A 16,454-nucleotide genomic window follows, 5' to 3' on the forward strand; every position below is an offset into this window, starting at 1 on the left:
GCATCCAAACTTATGAAGAGCTCTTTGAGTTAGTATGTATTGAAAATATTACATCCCCAGGCCAAACCACCTGGATTCTATGGGGAGCAACAAGCTCCTCCTTGCTATATACTGTATTGAATCTGTACTGACTGGACTATGAGATTTCCAAAGACAAAAAGATTAATTAGTTGTGGTAGCTCCAATTTGTTCACAATCATATCTCTTTGAGATGTGCTCTCTTGGACAGGTAATACAGAAGAAGCTCCAGTTCCCCTTCAAAAAATTGTTGGAAACTCTTTAACAGTACAGTTACACTAGTGCTGTAAGGATCTAACCACCAGTCCTCCTCTGATTACAGTAAATGCCTAATAATCACTTTTCATTTAGGTACTGGAGGACTTCATCAACACATTAAGCAACTCTGACAACCAAATGAGTTCCAACCAGCATAATCACACAGGTACCAAGTAAACGTGTGCTAGAAATCCATCAGTTCTAAACCATATTTACATGTTTCCATTTCACATTGGTTAACATTTACAAAGGTAGAAGTCTTTAGGAATCATTGCCTGCGTTGATTTAAAGTCTTCAGGAGATTCTATAAAATTCTCATTATCGAAATGAGAACTTATTAGAGGCACCTAGACATAAATTGAACAGTTGAGAGAATACCGATCAAGCTATCTAGACCTTCCAATCGAATGTTTCTACTTAACAACATGGATATTCGTTCTTCAGACATGCCATCACTAAAGCAAAACACTGCATGAAGACACAGGCCCATAGGTGCAAGAGAACATACTTCAGGCAGGATTCAAGTATCTAGGTCCGCACACAAGAGCTGTAAAAATATCCTTAATCTCCTAAAACATTAGAAGTAGATACTTACAGTTTTACCTACAAAGTTGTCCTTGGTATTTAACATGCCAAACTGATGCCATCTTGACATGAGTGAACATCTGGTTCCTTAGAGATCTTAACACCTCCTGACTGAATTCAGCTTTTCACAAAACATGACAGTATTTGTGGGTGGAGCACTACCTTCCATCTGGCAGCTGCCTGGATATCAGCTCAGAATGCTAGAGATGTGGGCCTAAAGCCTCCTCAGCCCAAAAAGATTAAAACCAACACCACTTACCACACTTTGGAGTGCCTTAACCAGATGATAGTATATCTAAGCCAACGTACTCGCTTCTGCCTGATAAAGCTATGCTGCAGGAAAGAACTAAAGATCCAACAGCCCTGCAAGAGGGAAAAGTGTATATACAACAGTTCATACCTCATAGGAGTACTCCTATAGAAGAGGAAGAAAATTCAGGTGCTGGTTCCTGTTGCAAGGACCATTTCTGCAATGATTGCTTCACGCAAATTTCATAGAAAAGCTTTGTCAGGTAATTTTCTTCAAGAACTCGTGTTTCTTCAGAAAGAAGGAAATGTGCTAAAAGATGCTTTGTGGCAACAACGCTGAGTTTTACTCTCTCTTAAAACTCGTATGCACCTGTTTGGTCAATTCTAGTGCAGAATGTCTGTTTGGGTATGGGTTATTCTTAGTAACCCTCATATCCATTTTCCAGAATGGCAAGAAGGAGGATATGGGGAACTACAGGCTGGTAAGATTCACTCCAGTCTCCAGGAAAATTATGACGCAAACCCTCCTGGAAGCCATTTCCCAACATATAAAGAATAAGAGGGTAGTTCCAAGTAAACAGCATGGATTTACAGAGGACAAATTATGCCTGACCAACCTGTCTGCCTTCTGTGATGAGGTGGTTGGCTCTGTGGACAAGGAGATAGCAATGGACATTGAATAATATTAGTAAAACAAGGCTCCTGACACAATCTCCCATATCATCCTTGTAGGCAAATTAAGCAGATGTGGTCTGAACGAGTGGATGAGGATGACATCCTGTTGGCCAACAAGCTAAGCATGCCGAGCAAGCTTCTCCATACAAAAAAAATACTGACATATTGGACTGAGTGTAATGGAGGGCCATTATGATGATTTAGAGGCTGTAGCATATGATGTATACAAAAAAAAAATCTAAGAGACCTTGCATAGCTCAGGCTTAAGTGAAAGCTAAAGGGAGATCTTATTGCTGTTTGCAACTACTTAATAGAAAGGCAGAGGGAGGACAGAGCCAGACTCTTCTTGAAGGTACAGTCATAGGACAAGAGGTAACAGACACAGACTATTCCATTTGACTAAAAGGATTTCTTTTTTTTAACCTTGAGAATTGTCAGCTACTGGGGTTAAAGTATTTCCATCTTTGTGGATATTAAAACCAGACTGACATAGTCTCTGAGCAACTTGATCTAACTGGATTTGTTTTGAGCAGGGCATTGCTCTAGGCAACTTCCAGAGATTTTCTTTTCAACCTGTATATTTCCATGATTCTGTGGCATTATGCTCGGTAGCCACACACTAACCACAGAGAAAGAGAATAAGCTCCAAGAGAATTCCATCCTTCAGAAGAAAGCCAGCATGATTACTGCAGGAGATAGTCTTAAAAATAGCACGCTTGGATTCCCATGTAATATTGATCCAAAATCTGCACACTCAGCAAGACCCTAAGAAGATATTTGCCTCCAACAGAAACAAAAAACTACTGTGGCATTAGAAATACAAAGTATACCACTAGGCTGAAGACCAGAGGCAGTTTATCATTCATACAAGATACTCCTAATGTCAAAGACCATAACCAAAGTAAAAAATAATGCTCTTGAAAATTGGAGCAAGATTTATTTCTGTCCTATCTCGTCGAGGAAGCTGTCATAGCTGGCTAATATCACAAGTTTCTTTTAATTGACAAACAATGGAATGTTTGTCTCTACTATGCCTGTAGTACATTTAGAGAAGTGGGAGAGAGGCATAAATGATGCAATCCAAGAAATGTTATTCCAAATCTTTCATATATGTATGGGCTGAGGGAGAGATGCACACAAATTGAAAACCCTACTAGTTACAAAATGCTAAGTATCTAAGCTAATAGTTTTAGGTCACATAGTTGAGACCTGTAGAAAGGTCAATCTTCTCACAAGTCCATTCTTACATGCGTAACAATACATTCTCATCCACAGATGACCACTGGGAGCTGCTGGTAGAGCATGTGCCTTACGCTCAAGCTTAACTCGAGTACATCTTGAGGACAGACCTACCAAGAATAAACCAGAGAACTTTAGGAAGTTGTGCAAGTCAATCTAAACTGAACAGATGAACATTTACTGTTAAGCGTGAGACACAAAACACATAGCCCTTTTAACTCTTTTACCTTTCAAGCTGTAACATAGGATTTTTAGTCCTGAAATATGCTCACTGGACTCCATCTAGTGGTTACATAACTTTCAGCTTTCTCAAGTTGACGTGATTATTCTGGGCTCTTAAATAACTGATAATCACAACAGAAATTTACTATTATTAAAGAGCTACAGAACAAGTTGATAATTAGAGGTTATTATTTTCAGAAACACTGATGAAGCCATGCCAGAATAAATAATGGTTAACAGTACAGCAGACTATAGAAAAAAAAAATGTTAAACCCCAGTTTTTGAGCAACATTACTGTGTTCAGGGAAGAGCAACAGAAACTTCAGGGCTCATACATCTTTTTATACTTTTAATCCCTCTATGGAGGTTATTCAGATTCAGGTCTTTCTCTTTTCCTTTGTTCCTAGCTCAGTCAGGAACAGGTTCCAACTTCCCCTCCAGCAGAGTATCAGCTGCCAAAATATTTCGCTGGAAATATTGTCCCTTGAACTTTACCAGCAAGACTGTACACAGCAGGATTTTCTTTTTTTTTTTTTTTTTTCCTATCAGAAACATCGTATTTCATGCGAGGAAAAACTTATTGGATCATGCTGTATGCTCTGGCTGAGAAAAAATTAAGATATAACATTACCGAGCCATCAAAAGCTATATACCTGACATTTGAGGTCCAATGTTAAGTTAAAATCCCTCTTGGACTAGCAAACAATAAGAGTGAAGCCTCCTTGAGCATTCCTTAAAGACAAACATACTACTATGATTTTCAGCTAAACCACCTACTAAATCAGATGACATTACATTGCACAAGTACTAGTGCCAGCGCAAGTGGGTGCAAATATGCCTGGCAGAAAGAGGTCTGAAATACCATTTGTTATCATCACTGTACTGGGGCAAGTGGGGAATGGGCTAGATGAGATGACTTTCAATCTGATTTTCACAAAGCTTCAGTTCTGTGTTCTATTCCCTGGCTGTAGTCACATACAACCATGCATACAAACAAGCCTAGAAAGGCATCAAGCAAAGTGCAAGCAGATTGTCTGTCAGTATCAGTGCTCCGGTGAAGAACAGTACTACTTTTGAAACCAAAGAATATAAAGACCATTACACAACATTAAAGAACAAAGAGCATTAAATAGCATTAGCAATATGATCAAATTGAAAACTGGATGGCTACCTTTCCATCACCTTAAATCCAAAGCCTCTTTTAATATTCACAACGCTAGCTAGCATTTCCATTTGATTTTTGATTTCTTCACAAACCTGTTAAAATGAGACCGAAAGGTATCTTGCTAGCCTTTGCCTTTCCCACTGAAAACACCCAGATCTTTCTGCAGAGCATCTCTTTTTCTTATTTATGTACATTTCAGTACTCTTTTCAGCATACGAAGGGCAACTGTATCTTAGGTAACCAATAAAGTAGCAAGATCATTTATCTTAATGTCACAACACAAGCATCCAAAGGCAGTGGAGGCTCTGGACTTGCAAGCTGAAACTAAGTTAAATGTCTACACACTCAGGTACCTTGAATTCCAGGCTCCTGAAATCAACAACGTTTCACTTATAACACTAAAATTGCAATGTATTACATCCTGAGCTGATGTAACCAGATATATAAATGCTTTCTCTACTTAAAATTATCCATTTTGTGTATAATGCGCAGTCACTCGTTGTTGGGGTATCAATTTTACAGTAGTAAAAATATGTCTTGTCCATAAATTCACCAAGTAACTCCCTCCGATCCACAGAGTACCTGAAAGAACTAAAAGCAGTTTAGCCCGTGCCTCAAATTTCTAAACCTAGATCAGTATCTGCCAACATACCATCTCTTTTTAAGTCAACAGTTACACCCGAGTATCAAAAAGCACCCAGAAGTACACCAAGCAGCATCTAAGGATTATTTATTTACACTAATGGATCTATATTACAGGCTTCCTTATATTCTAGCAGCTCTGGATCAGCATTACTCCTTCTCAGTTTTGTAGTGACTAAACTCAAAATCCTTCCCTTTTTTTTTTTTTTTTAATCATTTGGTGGTGGTGGTGGTGTTTTTCTTGTTTTGTGTGGGCTGGGGAAGAGTTGTGGATTAAAGCATATTTTGGTTGCTTAGATAATTTTATGTGAGGTCACTTGATATTGCCACTGCATGAACAACTGTTTCTTAGTAGAAGAAACTATTTGATTTCAACTTGCAGGGACTGTAACATGGTTATGCACAAGGTCATTCATCCCTGAAGATTTCAAACAAGGTCAGAAGACTGAGGTATCATTTGGAAAAGTAAATGGCTTTGTTCATTTAGTGTCCCATATTTTTTAATTTCTAGTATTCTTTCCTAGAATCATCACCAGAATAAACTTTTCAAGAGTCCTACAAAAGCAGTTAGGATGAAAAAAGCCAGTCTAAACCATGTTTTCTTTATTTTCTCAGAATTACAAAGTTGACATTTCCTCCAGAACAGCTGGCATTGACAATATTGCCCATAACAAGGTCTACTTTACATTTAACCTTTCCACAGAAATGCTGTGAATCAATTTTTTCAGACAATGTTCAGCCTTAACTGACTTATTTTTTCCTCCTCATTGTCTCAAGATAGAAAAATGACCCAGAACTTTCATGTTCTTTTTTGACACAACAATTCCAGGGAGTGAATAACAAATTTCCTTCTTAAACTACCTGACATCCTTTCCTTCAGCTGGTGAGCAGAAAGAAATTCTAGCTGGTCCTCTAATGGGGATGGGCCATTTTATTCAGAGAGGGCCCCAAACCAAAGCTTGGCCCAGAGGCTTAAAACCAGAATTCCAGATAAGGCCTCAATTTACACAGATGCCAGTAAGTACACTCCAGTCTGAATCAGCCTGCAATCTGCTTGCTTCCTCAACAGAGAGCTAAGATTACTTTGTTCTTAAAAGGCAAACTAACACCTTACAGAACAAGTACACATAGGAGTCCAGATCTAGGCTCCCCAGCACAAGAGAGCCATGGACATACCAAAGTCCAGCAAGGGACTGCAGAGGTGATGAAGGGACTGGAGCATCTCTCTTATGAGGGGAGGCTGAGAGAGCTGGGACTGTTCAGCCTCGAGAAGGGAAGGCTCAGGGGGATCTCATCAATGTGTATAAATACCTGCAGGGAGGGTGCAAAGAGGACAGAGCGAGGCTCTGCTCAGTGGTGCCCAGTGACAGGACCAGAGGTGACGGGCACAACCTGAAATATGGGAGGTTCCCTCTGAATATCAGGAAACAGGGTTTTTTTTACTGTGATGGTGGCCAAGCACTGGCACAGGTTGCCCAGGGAGGTTGTGGAGTCTCCATCCTTCACAATAGTCAAAAGCCATACGGACACAGCCCCGGGCAGCTGGCTCTAGGTGGCCCAGCTTGAGCTGTGGGGTTGAACCAAATGACCTCCAGAAGACCCTTCCAGCCTCAGCCTGCCTGGGATGTGCAAGAGAACCACGGCACCCCTTCACACAACATCCCTTGGAGAGATCTTTCCTGCTATTTCTTTTATTTATTCTGGTTATTCACTAGTAGCCCCAAGGCAACAGCACTACCTTAAATAGAGTGCTACCCATAGAGTGGAGGGGTTACCTTCACCAGTGTTAGGTGGTGAATCCAGACAGTTTTCAAAGGCTCCAGGTTGGTTTTTAAGGCCTCCAAAATTGTCCATTTATTGTTTTTTTAGTATTATAGGAAGTCTCTATTTTAAGATAATGTAAGCTCACTTTCATTATCACAAAAAGAACTTAAAGGATTCTTACAGTAAAATAAAATTAAAAAAAAAAAATCCCACAAGCTTTTTAATAATGCGATACCACTATTTCACTAGTTATTAGATTTAAGATATTAAGTACACCAGTGCCCTTGGACTAAGTCAGCATGTAAGCCTCCCTTTGCAAACCTATCTATCACCTGAATAAAGGTCTAAAATAAGTTACACGGTCAGAATTATTGGAGTATCTTCTCATCTTTAGATGTAAGTTATTTCAAAAATATTTCAATGAGAAAGTCATTTTGTAATACATGGACTACTCGTGCAACTTCATGCCTTTTCTGCCTTGCATAATTAATGCTTTTCATGGATACAGACAATCTAAGGCGGTGACAAGGAAGAATGAATTTGTTTTCACCCTCTTTGAAATGAAGGAGTTTTGCCTTCAGTATCTACATCAGGTGAAGCACTTGATTATTCAATCCCAAAATAAAAAATAAACATGAACTAAGGAACAAAGCTTTATGTACATTTTTAACAGATAGTAATTTTTTTTTATGATCACTGCACTAGTTAAGTTCTTCAAACATCATCAGAAATTGCAGGTCTAAATAACAGCCTTCTGGACACCACTGCTGAAGATGTTACACCCTTTTTTTAGCTCCATAAAGAGACACTGGCACCAAATCACCTCTAACGCTTACAGAAATTCTTAAATAAAAGCAATATAGGCAATACATTCCTCAAAAGGACAGAATCAAGCTTTCTACTATCTGGAAAACTGAACTCCCATTATTTGCCTCAATGACTTACCAGTAATGTTTCCTTACTATTTTCATAGCAAACATGCATGCATTTGGCAGAACTTTAGTTACCACAAAAATACAAATATCTGTTACAACTGCCAAATTCACAAGTTGTTGAGTTTGCATATACATGCATATATCTGATGGTTATCTAACCTCAGGCACACACTACTCACATGCAAGTGATCACTCAGTCCAATAACCACGCATACTTAAAAGCAACTTGAACATCTACACCCACACAACAGAAGAAACAGTTGACATGAAAGGCCTAGTTTTGAAAATTAGTAATTACAGACCTTTTTGAAACATCTGCATACAAGCACAATGCAGCATAACCAAATGAGTTTAAGCTGGATATACATTATAAAACATATATATATATATGTGTTCTAAGTCAATTGCATAAGACCTTCAATATAGGGAAAAAAAATTATCATCACAGAGTTCTGAAATTCCCAAGTTTAAATGCAGGTGTAAGGTGTTCTACTTCCATTGAGATATAAATATGTGATCCTGATTGAGTATTAAAGGGCATGAGTAGGAGGAAGAGAGGAAAAAGAAGGTATACTGTGGTATTCTGTGCTGCATGAGAGCTGCTGCCATCACAGACTGAAAGCCCAATCCATCATCTCCTTCCATCTGACATTTGATGTATTGGAAGCAACTATTTTCAAGAATTTACTCCTCTATTTTAAACATAATTATCTATATCTAGTGGGATAGAAAAAGTTCTGGAAAGTAATAAGGAAATATGGTGCGGCTAACAAGAATGATCTAATATTGTTGAATGGTTAAACGTGGTTTTGTTCACACAGAAATTCAGCTGTCCTGTATTTTACACCCCATATTCCCTTTCTGAACAAGAAGCTTACTCATGTTTAAAATTTAAATAACTTTAACAGTATTTATTAATAGAAACTTTATTGCTATAGTCCAGCCTCTGAATCTTCACAACCACAGAAATGTCTATCAAACTTAGTAAGTCTTCCTAGCAGTATCAGACTTGCCAAAAATAACATACTTTTCTTACCAGTGTTTTGTATCCAATCAAAAGGTTTTCACATGCACTTTGCTGAAATAAATATACCTTTATAAAAAAAGATCTTTGTCTCTGCCAATTTTTATTTCCTTTAGGAAAAGTAAGTGCTCCATACCATAAACTAACTTCTTCAGGTTTGAATATCAGGTTTTTTTCCCCTCAAGTAAAGAAAAAGTTCAACAGTTCAGAGACTGGGTGAATAAGCATTACCATTCACACCGAGTTCCTCCAAGATGAGATGTGTTAGGATGATGTTCATTGTCAGCAACGATTTTTCTTTTGAAATCTTGAGTGTCACTTCTCATCTCCCTGCTTTCACTCATCCATTCATAACAATTTGCTTCTTTGAAATTCCTTATGTATACAATTTCACATTCCTTAACAGAAAGCTCAGGTCTTATCTATGTTTTCAGCTTCTCTGTATGCATCAGCTCTAAAGATCCCAGTCCTCACTCATCCCTTCAGCATTACATATCACTTCCTAATTTCTACATTCCTAAGGCAAGCTATCAACTATCTTTCTACACAAACACTGCAACTGAAATATCACAATTAATGAGGTTCCAAATACTGCATTCATCATATACAGAGAAGCCACTTGCGGAAAAAGCACACAAGCCCTCTGTGCACAGGGCACACAGAAGGATGCATGAATCAGAAAGGAAAATACCAAACCAAAATGAACACTACATAATCTTCCCAGTAACCGTATTCTTGGAAAAACACTATGTTAAAAACATTGTAATGATATAGCATAGAGTGCACCTATCCATCTTTTTTACAGAGTTGAGATTTACAGAAAACAGAGATCAGGATTGGAAAGACAAAGTTGACAACGTGTTAAAATCAAGATTAAGTCTTATAAAAAAAAAAAAAAAAAACCACGAACATCAGTGAGTTTGAGATCAAAGACTCATTAAAAGATCCAAGCACTGTCTTTATGCTTTTCCTCCACATCTGAAAAGCTAATTTTTTGCAAGAGTTTTAGAACTCAACAGCTCTAACAGGTATCTGAAGTTAACATAGAAAGCCCAAAACTGTATTAAGATATGATGATTTCAGCCTTCAAATACTCAAACCTATTTTAGATGTCCAAATCAAAAAGGAGAATGGCACAGAACAATCTGTGAATCACTCAGATTTTGTCCTGTTTCCCCATATCCCCATTTTCTTCTGTACACTGTTAACTGCATGATAGGGGAAATAACTTTTGCTGCATTATTTGGTACATTTAAACATTTTAATTACCTGCGTATTTGATAAGGGCATTTTACTGACAGCTAGGCAAAGGCAGACCAAATGTGGTATGCTAAGGATTCTCTTAATTGCTTATTATCCTTAAGTGTTGGCTTAATTTAATATAGGGCAGAACGCATCGTTTTGTCACCGAGATAATTTATCATCAACATATCACTGAACAAGACTCCACATCCGCCTCCTCAGGTCCTACCGATCAGTATGCAACATGCTTTGGGCAATTAACTCATCACCACTTAAAGAGGCCAATTCCAATTATGCTCAATATTAAAATTGCATTGATAGCTGCAATTCGTAAGACTGCTGGTTTAAGAGACAGACTTGTCACCCTCACAGTCTTCCTCCGGAGACATAAATGTATTTGGGTGGCCAGGGGCATCACAGTAAGTCACATGACTAGTCTGAAGTCAAAACAACATCAACAACGCACAAGGCAATATTCACCAAGGATGCTACTGTCAAGCAGAAAACAGCAAAAGCTGAATGCAAATCATCAAGATATACATTATGTGCCTTATACCACAGTGAAAAGCTGGTTGCCAAACTGTACTTGTTGGTTAGGCAAACTAAATCTAACAGAAAGAACGTATGAGATGTCAAATGTTGACAAGATAGCTTGCTTCAATCTGTGATGAAAATTAGCTTGGCTAACCACATCCATCTAATGATTTTTTAGTACTCAGCCGAACTATTTAGTCTGTCAGTCGGCTGAAAATCTCTGACTTTTAGTTCCAATGAAGAACCTAAAAATTTAAGGTATACCATGCTATCCTACTGACATGCTGTTTTCAGTCCTCCTTCATCAGTATGACCATAAGAACACTTACAAAGCAGAAAAGCATACTTTAAAAATGTGATCTCATAAGCTTCATTTAAAGATATGAAATGCCTTTTGTTTTGTTTTGGTTTGGTTTTTTTTTTGTTTTGTTTTTTTTTTTTTTTTTTTTTAGGTCTAGCAATACATTATTGATGGTAAAAATGGATGGAACTGTTAAACAGTAGCCACAACAAGAAGTTAGAGAATCTATACTAATCCCAGAAGTATTAGCAGTTGACTTTTATCTGCTACTACAAGTAGCAACTGGATGATTTGCACCACTGCTCAGTACATTCCGCTGTGGAGATGTACAGTCAGAAGGAACATTTGGTTGTAGATCACCCACCAAGAACTGCTAGTTTGAATTCATTCTTTCCTACCTCCAAATTCTATACTGCAAGCCTAGCCAATGCAAAACAGCTCCAGTACTTTTTTCAGTACTGGAAAACTTCAGCATTTGTTCATGAGCAAGTGATGACAGTAAGATCACATTAGTTACCAATGCTGAACAATGTTTTAAGCTAGGCATTTTGTTGACAACCCAATTCAAAAAACCCTAGGGAGTTGCTCTATCAAAGAGCTTTGAGATGCAGCTTAGGAAAGAAAGTGGGTCTTCTTTTCTCTAAAGCCACAAATCTGAATGGAGTATTCCACAACTACTACAATACTGGTAAGAATCCTACGTTCACCAGGTCAGCCCAAGAGATTTTTCTGATAATAAAGCCCAGAAACTCCCACAACTAGGAAACATGTCAACCTATCAAACTCAGAGAGTAAATATTTTTTTAAAAGTTTTTTATAGCAAATAAAAATGCTATCCCAACTAAACAACTCCTTTTTGAAAAAAAAAAAAAAAAAAAAAAAAAAAAGTACAATTCCATTCCAAACAGCACAATGCTCAACAAAAACAAAAAGAGTCATAGTACATTCAAAGGAGGAACAAAAGGTAAGAAAGTAAAGGTAAAATGAACTTATGACAGTAGGAAAGGCATAACAGCAGGGGCAAAATCTGGCTGAAACAGGAGGTGAACTTCAGCACAAGACTGTATGTGAGAGAGACAGCGATTTTGCTGCACGCATCAAGTTAACAGAAAAGGATCACAAACCTGACATGAATGTTAAGTTGCCGTGAACAGTAAGTCACTATTTTGCTTTCTAAAACAGTGATGGAAGACCTTATGCAGAATACGATTGAGCCAGTACACCACACCATCACTTCTTTCACTACCTTAAAATTCTACAGAATATGCTACTGTAGTGAAAATACCTGGTTTATCAGTGAATATCATCCTATTATGTACTTGGTCAACCTGAATGAATTAATCAGATAAATATTTTCCAACTCATCTCAATGACACTAGTTGTAAGTGAACTAAGAAAAAAAAACTTTTTAAGGGGGAGGGGTAGAGGGCAGGGTTTGCCGATTACTGCAAAAGAAACATTTATCTGTGTCATGAAAATACCTAAATCCCTTTCGTGCTCCCTCAATATGAAAAATATTTTTAAATATATATGTCCTTCGACCACTCCTCCCAGGAATTCCTTGATCCCTGGAGAAGCGTTAACATACATTGAGCATTCATTACATGTCTATGGGCTAGTGTCTTGTGGAAATCTGTCAGTATTCAGGTGGACCCTGAACTATGCCTATTAGGTCTTCTATTACATATTCCGTGACCCACAGTTAAATAAGGAGTAATTTAATTTTAGAGACACTGTTTTCTTAAAGAAAGGTATGTCTTTGAATTACACCTACAGTATCTGTTACTCTCACAACGCATAGCTATGACAAGACAAGCAGTGTTATGACAGGAGATTTTAAAAAGTTAGACAAAACCATACTCAGCAAGCATGAAAAACAAATGACAGATCAGCTTCCAATATCAGGAACCCCAACACCAAAAACTCTCTACTTACACAGGGTTAAGTGCTTACTAAAACATTCCCTTCGGAGATAACAAAGCCACATGGAAAACAGATGCATACCGTGAATATGAGGCCCAAGAGAGAAGCTCTGAAAAATCTTGCTGAGACTGCTTAAGAAGTCATCACCTGGGTACAGCCAGGCCAAAGAAAAAAACCAACGTGCTTCTCTATCTCGGTCCCAGCTGCCCCAGTTCACCATCTAACACCTTCGCACCAGTTTACTTTCAGCAGTTTAAATTAACGTGCCCGGTTGCCAACTGGCAAGAACAATTACCATGTGCTAGCACGGCACAGACAGTAGGGACAAATAACAGTAAAACACTCGTGCTACACTTGCCAACGCTCATCTTTCATTTTGTACGATGCAACAAAAAAAAAAAAAAAAAAAAAAAAGTGCTTTAGTTGTGAAGCACGCAGACAGGAGTAAGACGAAAAAAAAAATCACTTTCGGAGCAGTTTTCACACAGACGAAGGCACTCCAGCCAAATCCGGCCGAGCGCCGGGGGCAGCCGCCCTACAGGTGGGGGAGGAAGGGGCCGCGCAGGCCCCCCCGCCCGGCTGCAGCGCGGAGGGGGCCGCCGCTGCCCGGGGAGCCCCGCTCGGCCCGGCCGTCCCGCCCGGCCGGGGAGAAGTTGGCAGCGGGGAGCGCCCGGCCGTGGGCATCCCATGGCGCCCGCCGCGCCGCCGCCGGAGCGGCCCCGCCCCGCCCCGCCCCGCCCCGCGCCCGCAGCAGCCTCCGGGCGAGGCGAAGCGCCGCGAGCCCGGCGCGGGGCCGCGCCGACCTCCCCCTCACCGCCGCCGTGACAGCCCGGGCGGGCCCGCGAAGGATCCGAGGCCGCCGCCCCCCCGCCGCGAACCCCGAGAGGCCCCCCCCGGCCGCCCCAGCCCGCACTCACCAGGAGGACGGATCCGCGCACCACCTCGGACACGCTCTGCCGCAGCTCGGCCGCCGTGCCGGGCTTGCTCAGCGCCCGCGTGAACTTCCGAGTCTCCGGGGCCACCAGTGCCATGGCTGCCTCCGCGCTCCCTCCGCCCCGGGCCGCCCGCTGCCCCTCGCGGCCCCTCTCGCACGGCGGCGGGAGGCGGGCAGGGCGCGAGCCCGGCCGGCGGGTGCCGCAGCCGGCGCCGCTCCTGGCAGGTAGCCCCTCCCCCGCCGGGGCCGGCGCGCGCCGCCCCGCGCCCGCGCCCCCACCTCCGAACAGAGGAGCGGCCGCCGCCGCCGCCGCCGCCGAGGCCCGATTGGCGCGGCCCCGCGCGGGGCAAAGGGGCGGGGCCGCGCCGCGCGGCACGCCGAGGCCCCGCCCCCCAACCTGTTCCCGCGGTGCCTTTCTGATTGGGCGCCCGGGTTACCTGCCCGGCCGCCACTCGCCGCCCTCATTGGCTTCGAGCGGGAGACCTGAGGCCAAGGTGAGGGGGCGTGGCCGGCCGCAGCCGGAAGTTCCCGCCCTTGCCGGGCGGGCCCCGCCCCCGGGCCGTGGTGCGCGGCCGCGGGGTGGGCGCGCGGGGCGGGGGTGGGAAAAGACACACACATAAAAAAATATTTGGGCGCCCACGGCGCTGCCCGCGCATCCTGAGGAAGCTTCGTCCTCGAGGGTTTCCCGCGCACGGCTTGCTCCTCGCAGATCGCCGCTGTCCGCGGGCGAAGCGGCACGCGTGTGCTCGGTTGCGTGGAAGTGTGGGCGGCCATAGCCTGGTGGTTTTTTTATTTTTTTTAATTACCATTAATTCCTCCCGAGGACCGGTCGGTAGCGCCGCGGGCGCTGGGCGCCTTGTGACTGCGCTTAAATGCCTGGGGCACTGGAGAGCATCAGGGCTCGCCCGCCTTTGTCTTCTAAGGCATCTTTTTATATAAACTAAAAGCGCTTTTCTACACAAAATACACTGATGGAGGGAGCAGCTGAGTTCTGTGGGAAAGGGGGCTTTCGGGTGGGGAAAAAAAGAGGTCATAAAGTGATTGCATCGGAGGCTATGTACTCAATAAATGCCTGCCAGGGAAAAGGCCTACTTCTCTGGATGCTTCACGGATACATCTGTAACTAATAAGATTCCAAATAACTGAGGCAATTCTTTCAGAAAGAGGATAAAAAGTCCAAATACGCAAATGTGTAGCTTACGCTGAGGGAGTCTGCCAGTGAAGGATCTTTCTGCAGGTACTTTGCAGACCTGGATCGAAGGCTCATTCAGACGCATGAGCTTTGTTTTTTTAGTAGGATGTCTGTCACAACTTGAGTGTCCATATTAGTTCGTACCTTCTTTAAGAAAGACAGACAGAGAGGGACATTCATCGGGCTCATTAAAGATAACTTGTGCTCCTGATTTCACAAATCCAAGACCCGGTGTGTTTATGAGTCAATGTTTAGGCCGATTAATCAGAAAATTGGATGCTGGCAAGACAAATTGTCAGAACACAGAACTAGATGAGTAGCTATGTAAACATCTAGAGTAACTAGAACGAGCTATCTTAAGATCAGTCTGTAGGATATGTCTCTAATCTCCACAAATGACCTAGATTTTATATAAATAATAGATTATTATTTTCTAAAATAAAATCATGTTATTTTCAGAGCATTTGAGTGCTTTGAATTCTGATGATTCTGACCAAAAAAGTAGTCTAGTCTACTGATGTTACAGTTGCTTGAATGTAAAAGGGCATAATTTAACTATATTTGCTATATATAAATAATTCCCACATATATATTGTGCAGCTTTGCTGGGGAAGGGACAGTGTTCCAACTCTGAATAAAACTCCGAATGACACCCATATAGGTAGAGATATCTAGGAAGAAGACATAAAATAGGTAAATGGTAGTTCATCTAGCAAGACTGTACAAGATACCCAAAAGATGACGCTACCACAGTCTTCAAAGCTTCTTTTCAGCTGAATGCATTCAGTTAAAGGAAGAAAATGAAAGCAACGATTAGTATGTGTTTAAAACAAAAGGAATAATACAGAAGCATGAAACAGTAAGAATGAATAGTAGTAGCTAAATATATGAATGAAAAGTCTCATTCCCTAAAGGACAAGGGGAATGCATTTTTTTAAAATGTCAGGATCAAGACAGTAAAAATCTTGACAATGGCACGGTTTCCCTGCTACTTTGAAATATACAATTTTTAGTAACAAAGCCGATGTGCAAAAGCATTTCTTTATTTAGCACAAATCTGGATAATGCAGTAATACTTTATGGATATAATCGTAAATGTTTTATTCAATCATTAGTAAGGATGCTAAATAGCAACAGGTAAAGGTAAAAACATTTAAACTTTCAGGACCAACAAAGTAATGTCCCAGAATTTTATGGGATTCTGAATCATTCATGGTAATAATCAGCTTGTCTTATGTTTGTTCCATAAATGAAAGAGATAAACTGATTTGGTCCCCATTAGAAATGTAAAGCAAAAGGCTATTTGAGCTAAAATAACATGACAAGAACCTTCGGCACAATCATTACAGTCAAACATATGAATCACTACATATGATTTCTACATTCCTATGTAGGAATTAAAGAATTATTGAGTTTCTAATATCAGCAGGATTTGCTGGAATTTAGGCCTGTTGTTTCATGGGATTGGTATTTCACCTGGCAAAAGTAACTGTGTAGTTTTCATCTTCTGTGCACATATTATGCCATATTCCATTTAGTGCAAATATTCTGT

At 41.0% G+C, this 16,454-nt stretch overlaps 1 protein-coding gene across 4 annotated transcripts in view; it reads right to left on the reverse strand.

Moving 5' to 3' along the window:
* DOCK9 (dedicator of cytokinesis 9) overlaps nt 1-13,960 on the reverse strand; it is a 130,839-nt gene extending 116,879 nt beyond the window's left edge. For 2 of the 4 annotated variants that reach the window (XM_042805895.1, XM_042805890.1), the window contains exon 1: nt 13,694-13,960. In XM_042805895.1, coding sequence (XP_042661829.1) covers nt 13,694-13,807 — 114 coding nt within the window. In that variant the 5' untranslated portion in view covers nt 13,808-13,960. The remainder of the gene's footprint in view (nt 1-13,693) is intronic. The other 2 variants (XM_042805896.1, XM_042805892.1) reach the window with 1 other exon arrangement.
* Nucleotides 13,961-16,454: the final 2,494 nt, after the last annotated feature.

This window comes from Tyto alba, unplaced genomic scaffold (genome assembly GCF_018691265.1).
Source record: "Tyto alba isolate M040663 unplaced genomic scaffold, T.alba_DEE_v4.0 Super-Scaffold_45, whole genome shotgun sequence".
NCBI classification, from domain to species: Eukaryota; Metazoa; Chordata; class Aves; order Strigiformes; family Tytonidae; genus Tyto; species Tyto alba.